Source organism: Pongo abelii, chromosome 2 (genome assembly GCF_028885655.2).
Source record: "Pongo abelii isolate AG06213 chromosome 2, NHGRI_mPonAbe1-v2.0_pri, whole genome shotgun sequence".
NCBI classification, from domain to species: domain Eukaryota; kingdom Metazoa; phylum Chordata; class Mammalia; order Primates; family Hominidae; genus Pongo; species Pongo abelii.
In genome coordinates, this window is record NC_085928.1 from 38,007,893 (window position 1) to 38,021,443 (window position 13,551).

General features: G+C 34.9%; 1 protein-coding gene across 4 annotated transcripts in view; it reads right to left on the bottom strand.

Annotated features, from left to right (window-relative positions):
- TBC1D23 (TBC1 domain family member 23) overlaps positions 1-13,551 on the bottom strand; it is a 64,031-nt gene that overhangs the window by 11,546 nt on the left and 38,934 nt on the right. For 3 of the 4 annotated variants that reach the window (XM_009238579.4, XM_054550493.2, XM_054550492.2), the window contains 5 exons: positions 11,652-11,822; positions 8,999-9,041; positions 7,367-7,473; positions 3,332-3,471; positions 1,992-2,036 (listed from right to left, as the gene is read on the bottom strand). In XM_009238579.4, coding sequence (XP_009236854.1) covers positions 1,992-2,036; positions 3,332-3,471; positions 7,367-7,473; positions 8,999-9,041; positions 11,652-11,822 — 506 coding nt within the window. 4 annotated transcript variants of the gene reach the window in all.

Here is a 13,551-nt window from a genome sequence, read left to right on the forward strand (position 1 = left end):
ACAATTAAACTGCCATAACATAAAAAGTAACAAAGATAAATGTTTACAGCAAATCAGCATTTGCTGTAACCAGATAACCAAATAACCAGAAAGTATGAGTAAAGAGACAATCCTAAAAAACAAATTATTAATTGTTAATCAAGATTTATAATACAAAGTTTTTATAAACAAGAATGTGAAGGATTATTGAGACATTTCTTGAAAGACTGGCTAAAAATGAATAAAACTCAACAGCTGTACTATTTTTTAAAGCATAATATCTATACTTTTTTGCCATGGTAATAGCAGAAACATCTATAGTATGGTTTGAGTAGGCTTTAATTTACTGAGCTTAGAAAGAAACCTAATTCATTCTAACTTCTCATTAGATTCTCTTTTCAAAACAAATATATCTACCTGTGGATCAGAGATGATTTAAGTTACAAAAATTAATAATTTGAGAACTTGGGAGTTAAAAAAAATTAGACTAATTCAATGGTCCTATAACAGAAGAAAACGGAAAGGATGATTCACAAATAGATTATAATTTTAAAAGAAGCAATTTCCTTTAAAGTAGTGCTAGGTAAAATTATTAGCAGAAGTCCTGTAATTGGTGTCGTGTAGGAATAGTCACAATAAATCAAAACTCTTAGAAGATAAGTTATTAGAGAGTGAAGTATTATTATTATTATATTATTATTATATATATATATTTTTTTGAGACGGAGTCTCGCTCTGTTGCCCAGGCTGGACTGCAGTGGCACGATCTCAGCTCACTGCAAGCTCCTCCTCTTGGGTTCACGCCATTCTCCTGTCTCAGCCTCCTGAGTAGCTGGGACTACAGGCACCCGCCACCATGCGCAGCTAATTTTTTTTTTTTTTTTTTTTTTTTTTTTTTTTTAGTAGAGACGGGGTTTCACTGTGTTAGCCAGGATGGTCTCAATCTCCTGACCTCGTGATCCGCCCACCTCCGACTCCCAAAGTGCTGGGATTACAGGCGTGAGCCACTGCGCCCGCTGAAAGTATAGTCTTAGAGAGTGAAGTATTATTCTTAAAAATGCTACTTCAAGTCACCGAGAATACTGAAGTGACCTGAGAAAAATTCAATTCCATTATTCTAAAGCTTAACTTACATTGAAAATATGACTAGAATTTCTTTTTTTTTTTTTCTGGCCCACTTAGGATTTATAGAATTTCTTTTTAAATGTTTGTAGGTGTTGCTGTAATTGATATTCTAATTAAATTGCTGAAAAATTCTGTGAGTATAAGAACTGTAAAGTCACACAGAGTTAAGTTAGTAAAGTTCTTTTGTTACCCTAATTGAAGATCCAGTAGATTTTTAAACCTTAAACTTATTGTCTTTAATGAGAAGCACCTCATTTTATTTGGGTTAGAGAAGTGACAGATTATACATTAAAGTAATCCACCACCTAGAAAAAAATGTCATTTTTTTTTTCAACAAAAACCAAAGGCAGAACCCTAGAACTGTAGTTCCTTGGAAGAGATTTATATATGCTAACTCAACCTAAATACATACATCTTATTAAGAAAAATCTAAAAATATAAAATCACATAATGTACATGAATTAACAAAAATTTTGAACCATGAACGGTGCCTATTTTTAGGTGCTATAATTTTCTCTGCTGCTAGGCGGGAGACAGAAGCAAATGAGCACCAAAGCAAATAACCTGCCAACTCGCGACCACATACTTTGTTTCACCTTCCCCTGTCTCAGAATAAAAACTGCAGGTTTTGAACAAACTTAATTTTCATCTGTGGAATGGGTGATACAAACAAGCATGCAGGAAAACAAATTAAAATGATCAAGCAAAAAACAAAAAGAAAAGTGTATCAATCAACACGACACACTCCTAAAAGCAGAATGAGAAAAGTTTGGCATTTGAAATAGCTGCATGAAATTTGAGCCAAGACAGCATGAGGCTTATAGATGGCATGAAGCATATTAAAGGAAAAGGATGGTTCAAGAAAAATGCTCTACTCATTGGCTTACCGCTCTGTACATGATCTGTCTGGCCAAGGAAGATTGAAAGACATTCTATAGCAAATCAAGGCAGAGGACAGAATAAAATGATTATAAAAAAAAATGCAACAGCTTTAAAACAAAAATATGGTACAGTTTAGTTTTTCTCACCCAGAGTGTACATTATACAGAAGATGTTTCCATCATCCCAAGTACAAAGAAAAACAAAGAAAAGCCAATTTCAAGTAATCAAGGCGGCAGCAGTCTTTTTGACTTAGTTATCACCAGTCCCTTTTAAAACAAATAAATTTTAAAATAAAATTGTAAATGTTCATGCTACAAAATGTAGCAATAATAGTCCTCCAATTCAGAAGCACCAACGAAAGGTAAAAGGGTTAGCTTTTGAGAAGACATAACTTTATTGCATAAACAAGTCTTTTCAGGCTTGATAAAACACCTTAGTAATTATCAGTTGACCATTTTAGATAAGGTACAATTTTTTGGATCAATGAAAATAATCTATTACGTTCTCGGCTATTTACTAAATGCAAAAAAATGTGCTTTTGTATGCATATATACTACACTTAAAAAAAGGGACAGACAACAAATCCCTGACATTCAATTCTTGAAGTAAAATATGTCAATTTTCCCAGGATACTGCAAGACATGAAAGTGAAACCAAATACTGCAACACATTTCCAATATAAGGCTTCCTTAAAACAAATTCTGTGTTGCAATTATAAGGTTAGCTTTGAACTCTAGGAACAAGAAAGATCAAACAGACTTATATGTGGACAAAAAAAGGTATCCTCAATTACAATAAGAAACAATATATATAACAGATACTTTTAAACTTGTTTCTCAATTGTTAAGCATGTCCCTCATATGTAATTTACAAGGGAATGGGGTTTTGTAAACGAAATTCTATGAAGGTCTGATCTTAAACATCAGAAGGTGGGTTTCTGCTATATTTAGCATGACCAGATTTTCTAGGTTTTAAATTCTTGGAGCAGAGGAAGAAGTTCCTACTATGAGATCACTGAATTCGGCAGATGATTCTCCATCCATTTGACATTTGGGAAGCAGCTACTATAAGAAATGTGATACATACTGGGACATAAATTTGTTTTAGTGAATGGCATGATGTGACAGATACATTATTTGCATCTTTGAGTAGTAAGAGAGAATAATTATGGATATAAAGTACATTCCTGCAATTCTAATGGAAACTATGAAATCATCTAATAGAAAATGTACTTTATGATCCTTCTCTGGAACACATTCAATTCAACTAACATTTACTTACTGTAAGACATTGTTTCTTTAGTTTTAATTACTCATCATAAACTCATACTGTATAAACAACTCACCGATCCACAGGAGTTGATGTATTCTCTATAAAACTGATGACTTTTTCCCTGACATTAACAGATTTTGTCTTCAAAGCCACAGTCATTTTATTTACTAGTGATTTCATTCCTCTATCACTTGAGCCATTAGGAGATTCACCCTAAAAAAAGAACATAATGGATTAACTGCCTCTAAATGACTAAAAGACATACTACTGCTAATGGTTATCTACATGTTATAGACTGAATTGCAATCCCACCAAAATCATATGTTGAAGTCCTAACTCCCAGTATATCTCAGAATGTGACTGTATTTGGAGACAGGGCCCCTACAGGCATAATTAAGGTTAAATGAGGTCTTTAGGTGGTCTCTAATCCAGTCTGACTGGTGTCCTTATAAGAGAGAAAGACATGAGCATATGAAAACAGAGAGGAAGCCATGTAAGGACACAGAGGGCAAGGCAGCCATCTACAAGCCAAGGAGAGAGGCCTCAGGATAAACTAAACCTGCCAATACTTTGATCTTGGACTTTTAGCCTCCAGAACAGTAAGAAAATAAATTTACATTGGTTAAGCCACCAGTTTGTAGTATGATAATTTTGTTGCGGCAGCTGCAAACTAATTCATTAGGTGAAATCATTTTAAGAATAGAAGGTAGATGTTGGGCACGGTGGCTCACGCCTGTAATCCCAGCACTTTGGGAGGCCGAGGTGGGTGGATCACAAGGTCAGGAGTTCAAGACCAGACTGGCCAACATGGTGAAACCCCATCTCTACTAAAAATACAAAAATTAGCCGGGCGTGGTGATGGGTGCTCATAATCCCAGCTACTCAGGAGGCTGTGGCAGAGAACTGCTTGAACCCGCGAGGTGGAGGCTGCAGTGTGCCGAGATTGTGCCACTGCACTCCAGTCTGCACAACAGAGCGACACTCCATCTCAAAAAAGAAGGTAGAATAAAAAATTAGGATATACTTGCACATATATGTGTGTGGAGTCTGACATTATCTTTTTTATTATATAAGAAACAGTTAAAACTACTGACCTTTCTTATCTCAGACTAGTCTACAAAAATAAGCAAACGTATGATCAAACTACTATTTGCACATATGTGAGTGTGGAGTCTGAAATTACCTTATTTATTCAATAAGAAATAGTTAAAACTATTAACCTTTCTTACCTCAGACTAGTCTTCAAAAATAAGCAAAAGCATAATCAAACTACTATCCATGTAGCTACATTTTAAAATATCCCTTGTAAATGTTTGCTTTTTAAAGACATTGCCACTTAGGCCTTTATTTTCTGAAGAAAAGTTATCCTGATGTACCAAATATAAGAAATGCGAGTATAATTCTTTTTTGTTTGTTTTTTGTTGTTGTTGTTTTGAGACAGAGTCTTGCTCTGTTGCCCAGGTTGGTGTGCAGTGGTGCGATCTCGGCTCACTGCAACCTCCGCCTCCTGGGTTCAAGCAATTCTCCCTGCCTCAGTCTCCTGAATAGCTGGGATTATAGGCACCTGCCACCACATCTGGCTAATTTTTGAACTCCTAACCTCAGGTGATTCACCTGCCTCGGGCTCCCATAGTGCTGGGATTACAAGCATGAGCCACCGTGCATGGCTGTGAGTATAATTCTTAAATTGTTTCATGGGATTGCTCACATATACCTTCCTAGAAGGCAACTTAGTGATGATGGGTGTCAAACATTTAAAAGTGATCCTATTTTCTGCCAATTAATTCCTCTTTAGAATTAATGAGAAGAAAGTGCCCAGAAATTTGGGCACTATTTGATGGAAAATTATACAGCCATTACAAACTCATATTATTTTTAAATAGCATTTTAAAATGCTAGAAAATGCTCATATGTTTAGTGAAAAAGCAGAAAATAAAATTCTAGGTATGCTATGATCACTACTTTTAAAATAAAGAAACACATTCACTAAAAAGGATTTGATGAAAATACTTTAAAATATGAATGGCAAAATTATCTCTGGTACAGCTACAGATGATTTTGTTTTCTTTATACTTTTCTTATTTACATATGATGCTAAAATGAACATGTTACTTTCTTTTTTTTTTTGAGACGGAGTCTCGCTCTGTCACCCAGAGACTGGAGTGCAGTGGCAGGATCTCGACTCACTGCAAGCTCCGCCTCCCGGGTTCATGACATTCTCCTGCCTCAGCCTCCCGGGTTCATGCTATTCTCCTGCCTCAGCCTCCCGAGTAGCTGGGACTACAGGCACCTGCCACCATGCCCGGCTATTTTTTTGTATTTTTAGTAGAGATGGGGTTTCACCGTGTTTTCCAGGATGGCCTCGATCTGACCTCGTGATCCACCTGCCTCGGCCTCCCAAAGTGCTGCGATTACAGGCGTGAGCCACCGCGCCCAGCCTACTTTCATTTTTAGAAGAAATGTCATTAACAACAAAAAAAACTATGTTTCTATTTCCATATCTAAATTCAAAGCCAAATTAAACTGTAAAAATTCTTTGGTACTTTGAAAAGAATGCTCTTTAAGATAATTTCTAAAATAGCCTCAATCAGTGTTTTTCAGATCTGAATATAAAAGCTTCAATAGAAAAACTATCCAGTGATGTGAACGGGGAATATAAATTAGAATGTTTTTTTGGAGAACCATTTGATAATAATGCAGAAGTCTAAGGACTTTGCATTTGATTTGATTTTAATCAAGTTATTCCACTTCCAGGACAAAATAATCATGGCACATGCAAATTTATCACTACAAATTTTTATCACTACAAAAATTAAATAGTGTTTGTAACAGAAAAAAACTGGAAACAACGTAAATATTGAACAATAGAGAACTGAATAAATTATAATACACCCATAAAATGAAATACTATTTAGTTAAAGTGAAAATAGCAAACGTTTACTAAGTAAATGGTGATTTCACACAAAGGCATCAAGTTAAAAATAAGAGTATCAAATTAAAAATAAGACTCTCAGACAAACCTTATCCGCTGATGTGAAAATAATCTGATTTTGATTTGCATGGCTGAAGATAAACCTCAACTAACACAGGTAGTGAGTTACAATTTCGTAATAACTACTATTAAATATCTGGTGACAGGTACTACACTTTCCATTTACTTGCACCGTTAATCCTCAAGTTATCCTTAGAAAGAAGGTTATGTTGTTAACATTTATATTGCACAGGTGGAGAAACGACAGCTCAAAGATCTTGCTAGAGATCATGAAGAAAGTAAGTTGTAGATGAAATCTGAACCCAGGTATGTCAGACCTGTAAGCCCAAGCTACTAACTGTGACCTTGTACTGCAGTTTTCCTTTTATTTCTGTTTTAAAGAATAATCACTAGGTATGTGAGGACTATTATTTATGAAAATAATTTAATGACATCTAATTCAACTGACATGAAATATTGAAGTACTGGAAAAGCACAAAAGACCTATTACTCAAATATTTCCAAAGAACAGAAAAACAGATTTATCCACTGTAGCAAAACCAGGTAGTAATACACATCTCAATAACTAAAAATCAAATAAAATAGGATTGGCAACTTGTTCTTGTCTTCCTCTGCCTGGCCAATTCTCAAATGTGGACAGACTCAAGTCCAAATCATTTAAGTCTGTGATGGGGATGGGTACAGATATAGTGTGCACGAGATGATTATGAGCCCTAGTATTCTGGCAAAAACTAACTGGGAGATGCCTGGAATCAGCTTGCTTAAGAGTCCCAGCTATTTATAGGACCCAGATTTGTCCCCATTGATATTTAAGCTGGAGCATAAAACTGTCACTACATGATACCAAACTACAGCTGGACAGGGAGAAATTTGAATTCAGCAGCTGAACTTCAAGAGTTCCCACCTAGTTTAGCTGTGAAGGCTTGCTGTATCATTTCATTAATCTCACAATAAAGGTTTGCTGTATCATCTCATTAATCTCACAATAATATGACTCTTCATTGCATGTGTTTGAAATGTTTTGACTCCGTTTCTGTTATGGTGGGGGTTTAGTAGTTAATCACCTTTTCTGGGAACTTATCCAAATCTGGTAACATATTCTCTACATACACTTACATCAACAGAATTGATACTGCTCCTTGAGCCTGAGGTACTAGCAATCCAATGGCCATATCCATTTTCTGGTCCATCCACATTAATGTCTGCCAGGTGCTGCTGCAGTGCTTAAGATAAATTAAAAAAAAACAAAACCTAAAATATCAACCCTCTTTGGAAAAATTCATTACCAACGAAATATAATAAACATGTCACAGCTGAGAAAAAAGGACCAAAGGAAACAATCACAGGTATTTCTTTCTGCACATCTGTAAAGGAGTAAAGGCCTCCAAGCTAGAGCAAAGCTTCCTCTTCCTCCAAAACCCTCTGTACACGGATAACTTTTCTTAACTGACGCCAATGTGATGATAACTGTATAGGCTTTATGTTTTCTTCGTTGGAAGGAAATCTTTCAAGTATTAACAGATAATTTCTGCAACATTTTTATGACATAAAGGATTAATAGAAAACCGATTGTGACTTTTGTTATACCATAAGGAGATACCAATCTCTCCCATAATAAAGAAGCATTGTTAGGCATTAACAGTTACGGAAAGACAGATTATTCTTGGTAAAGAAATAATTCATGGTTTTAAAAAAGTTTCTAAAATCTGGGCTATACTATAAAAGAATGCTTTTCAGACACTTTTGAGAATTACAAGTTTAATAATCAAGTTTTGGATCGTTACCAGGATTCCTAATAAATAACACTGAGCCTAGGGCCAATACATGTTTAACACTACTTATTAAAATAACCCCTTTTGTACACCACTCTGGGTATGAACCTCAAAAGTCATTAGTTATCAGGTCATGATATATAGAAGATAATCATAATCCTTGTTAATATCAACAAAGACCAGGAGGAAATACATCCTAATGTTCCAAAAATCCTAAGTTACAGCCTAACTCCCATGATTAAAGCCTAAGATTCCATTACCCTCAACATATACTGATTTGATTTTTGGAGCTTCAGTTGCACAATTGGTTAGCATTTGATTCTTATATATTGATATGATTTGATCATTAATTTTCCCCAGCATTTACAGCTCAGTATTTTTGTAGTATCTCTTTTTCTAATGTAAGACAGGCTCTTTTAAAATCTTATTACTCTGCCTGGAAAGTAAAATTCCCAATATTTGCCTGCAGAGATCCTGCCAACTATTTTACTCTCCTAGATTATTAAATATTACTCTGCAGTTCTGAAAATATCAGTTTATTTTGTTCCACTTAGCTAACATTTTTTAAACAGAGAATACCTTCAAGTAGTTCAAAAATAAAATAACAAAACACCTAAAGAGTCCAAAGGGTATACTATAAAAAGTATTCCTTGAAGTCTTCCTTCCCTGTCCCATCATTTAATCCTTCTTCTCCATAGAGGCAATCATATGGGCAGTTTTTCATTCATCTTTACAAAAATATTTTTTGGAAACAAATCTATTAAAATAGTCTTACATCAAATAGTCACTCATTTCAATTACCTATTACGTTTGTCTGTTACCTGTAAGTCCTCCTGGCCTTGCCTTTTCTGAAAATATTGAATGCATGAAGAGTCTACCCATTAACTAATGTGACCACTCCAGATCAACTCTATTGATAATCAATACAATTTCTTCTGAAACATAGAGGAAAAAAACTAATAAATCGAAATCTTACCCATAAATCCTCCACTGGCAATACTCACATATTCTTTGTTTTTCTGTAATAGAAAAGAAAATTTAAATTCTTCCAAAATTGCGACTTAATTAAAACTTCAGCTAGTTCTAAAACACTGATAAATACGATACCAAGTTATATATTAAATTACTGGGCTTTCTCATTTCCTTGACATTTTGGACTCTGGCAGACAGAGGTATATCCATTTACCTTATGCATTGTAAGGTCTGGTGCTTGGGTGGGGAGAAAGGAACAACTTCAAGGCTGTTAACAAGTCTTGATTTTACTTGTATTATCGTTTCAATAGTGCAATGTCAAACCAAAATTAGTTAAACAGTATTTTAGGATGTAATCAGAGTGATTTTTAAAAGCTTTTAAAATATTTTGGGTCCTTTATTAAAAGATAATATAAAAAGAAACATTATGGCTAATTATGAAGAAATAAGGGAATGTTACCATTTTGCAAACTACTAAAAACATAATGGATCTAAGTAATATAAATAACAAAAAAAAAAAAGAGAAACACAAAAAAGACATCTAAATAGTATTTATCATCTAAAAGAGGCAGGCATCACCCGCTCAGAACCTCCTTCCCCTAAACAAAGAAGTCTGAACACATCTCTAAACTACTGGCTTACAGAAAATACCAGGGACAGAACATGATAAATGACACCATGTGAATGTAATCAGCAAAATCCAGAATGTGGGGAACTCTATAACACCAATTAACTGCTTTTCCCAACAAATACATGCAAGAAAAAAATTTAAAAAAGGAACCTATAAACTAAAAGAAACTTAAAAGACATCAACCAAATGTCAACATCTTGTTTTAGATCTTAGGAAAATCAGGGAAACTTGAATACTAGTTAAATTTTTTTAAATAAAGTATGATAATGATGTGGTTATGTCTTTATAATGAGTTTATGGCATTCAGTTCTCCCTACTTTTCAATTTCCTTGAAACTTTCCATAATAAAAATTGGGGAAAAAATTTATAAAACCACATAAAGAACTTGAATAATTAAAAAAAGTACACAATATTCCAAACTCTTGCCCTATGACAGCCTTCACAATATACAGTATAGTTTATACTGAAGCATTTTTATTTTATTTTGTTTTTGAGGATAGGGTCTCGCTCTGTCACCCAGGCTGGAGTACAGTGGCATGACTATGGCTCACTGCAGCCTCAATCTCCCAGCTCATGCGATTCTCCTGCCTCAGCCTCCCAAGTAGCTTGGACTACAGGTGAGCACATCCACACGCAGTTAATATTTTTATTTTTTGTAGAGACAGGGTCTCATTATGTTGCCCAGGGTGGTCGTGAACTCCTGGGCTCAAGTGATCCTCCCATCTCAGTCTACCAAAGTATTGGGATTATAGGTGGGAGCCACTGTGCCTGGCCTGAAGCATTTTTAGAATAGACCAGTTAAATTTATGAGTGAAATGAGTTTGGTTCCTTATTTTTGTTATTCCGTATGCTTCTAAACTCTTTCCTTTAATAAAATTTAAAATTATCCTACAATCCCTCTCCCAAATATCCTGTTCCTTCTCTGATTTTGCTTTTCAAGGATTTCGTCTTCAAACTAATTTTTTCAAACCAGATTCCCAGTAAAATACAACATAAATAGAAATGAATCCAAATTGAGTGGCTTGTGTATTACCATGCCTACCATCTTGCTGATTCCATAGTTCAGGACCAAAAAAGTAAGGACTTTAACACATAAACTGCCAAAGAATACCTAGTAAGCAACTATTATAATAAAAAACAAGCCATCACTGAGTGACATTTTTTAAAAAGCAGAGAAACAGGTTGCATAAAATCACTAATTCAAATTAGTTGTGTTGAAGACAATATTTAAACACAAAAAGGAAAGATGGCTAGGTGTTGTGAATGAATATGCATATGTATTTATTCAGTTTCAAATGAAGATATTAAAATGAATTATATAGTTACTGTAAAAAGTACTAGGACATAAATACACATAAAGATCAATGTAACATAGGCCAAGCACAGTGGCTCACGCCTGTAATCCCAGCACTCTAGGAGGCTGAGAAGGGCGGATCACTTGAGGTCAGGAGATCACTATGTCAGCCTAGCCAACATAGTGAAACCCCATCTCTACTACAAATACAAAAACTAGTCAAGCGTGGTGGCGCGTGCCTGTAGCCCAGCTACTCGAGACGCTAAGGCAGGAAAATTGTTTGAATCCGGGATGCAGAGGTTGCACTGAGTCAAGATCGTGCCACTGCACTCCAGCCTGGGCAACAGAGCAAGACTCCATCTCAAAAAAATAATAACAAATAGAAAAAAAATAAAAGATCAAAGTAACATAATAATCCAGAAATAGATCTTGATGAATAGAGGAACTCAGTATATTAGTAAGGTGGTATTTCAAATTGTACAATTTGTAAGCCATCTGGAGAAATTTTTTTTTAATTCCTATCTTACTTCTTACACAAAATAAATTCCAGATGGTTTGAGTTAAATATAAAAAAATCATATAAACATATGAGAAAAATCTGGAGAAGACCTTAACAAGTCACAAAACCAAGAAAAGTACAGATAAATCTGACAAGCAAAAAGTTATCTACGTAAATTTTTTAAAGGTGATAACATTTACCAAACAAAACTGAAATAATTTATGTCAGCATACCTGTAAAAAGTGTGCCAGGACCATGTTCATATACATGTCTTCTTCCTCCCTGCCACTGCCCATAAAACAGAGGTGCTCCCCACCAGCTATGGAGCCAGACTCAATGGACTGCTTCTGTGCTTCCAGCAAGGATTTTACTGACTGTGCAAATTCAGATGGATTCTGGAGCATCTAGACAATTTTTTTAAAGTTAAAAATTTGACAAGCCTGTGTTTCACATGTATTTGTAAATCTGAAATTTTTTTAAGGAAAAACCCCAATATTTAAAGAGCCACAATGAAAATAAAGGAAAAAAAAGGATCTTATAAATAAAATCCCTGGGATAAGAGAAATATTTATAAATGTATCTATAATACAATAGAACAAAAGTTGAACATTCACACAAAGATTGATGCAAAGAAAATAATTCTCTACTAGAGAAAAATTGTTTGTTCTTGTTTTTTCTCATATAACAAGTAGCAACAGTGTCCTTTAGATATCAAGACAGAAAGAGTATAAAACTATAGATCAAAACAAGCTCTATTTTTTAGTTTCCCCTTAGATGGTAAACCATGTGTTTCTTAGAGGATTGTCAGAAATAACAGAAGGCATTTGTTTATCAGCACTATTCCAGGTAATGGAGACACAAGGATGAAATATTCATTTCTTACCCTCAAGGAAACAAGTATGACAATAACTACAAAGATGTTTAAAAACTGTTTTAATGGAGATACACAAAAGGTATGGAGAAAAATAGAAAAATGGACAGACCATATAGAAAAGCAATTTGTAAAAAACAAAAGCAAATATAAACAGCACACTCACAAAAAATAATGTTCAACTTCATCGGTAATTACAACTATTTTTCACTCATCACTCTGGTAAGATAAGAAAAGATTGATAATGTCCAATAATGCCAATGGCATTCTCATTTAGAGTTCTGAAACGTAAGAAGGTTCCACCTTTTTTTTTTTTTTTTTTTTTTTTTTGAGACGGAATCTCCATCTGTCACCCAGGCTGGAGTGCAGTGGTGCGATCTCGGCTCACCGCAACCTCCGCCTCCCAGGTTCAAGCAATTCTCCTACCTCAGCCTCCCGAATAGCTGGGTTCCACCATTTTAAAGGGCAATACGGTGGTCTCTAGTAAAATGTATATATCTACACATCTCAACAAAACAATTTTACTTTTAAGAATCTATTTTACAGAAATATTTGCATAAGTTCACAAAATGTATTAAAAGATGTTAACTGCAGATTACAAGAAAACAAAAAATAACCCACATATACATCAATCAGGCAATAAATTATAGTATACCTACATGTACCATGGACCACTATGCATCATTAGAAAGAATGTACTTAAATCAAAAGATCTCTTAGAAACTGTTATGTGAAAAATCTAGTGGCAAAACAAAAAATATGTCAATAGATATTAAAAGTCTGGAAGATTACGTAAGTTGATAATATTCTTTAAAATTTTTTAAAAATTCAAGCCGGGTATGGTGGCTCACGCCTGTAATCCCTGCACTTTGGGAGGCTGAGGTGGGCAGATCACTTGAAGCTGGGAGTTTGAGACCAGCCTGGCCAACATGAACCCCCTCCTCTACTACAAGTAAAAAAAATTAGCCAGGCATGGTGGGGCACACCTGCACTCCCAGCTACTTGGGAGGCTGAGGCTGGAGAATCAACAGAACCTGGGAGGCTGAGGTTGCAGTGAGCCAAGATCACACCACTGCACTCCAGCCTGAGTGGCAGAGTAGAAACTCTGTCTCAAAAAAAAAAAAAAAAAAAAAAAAAAAATTAATTCAAATATTCATGAATCACTTGAGTAAATTTTTAAAATAGGAATGAGAGAGGAATCAAGGAAGAGAAAGGCACAGAGTTCACCTACAGAATATGGATGAGCTAAGATGGCCTTTCTC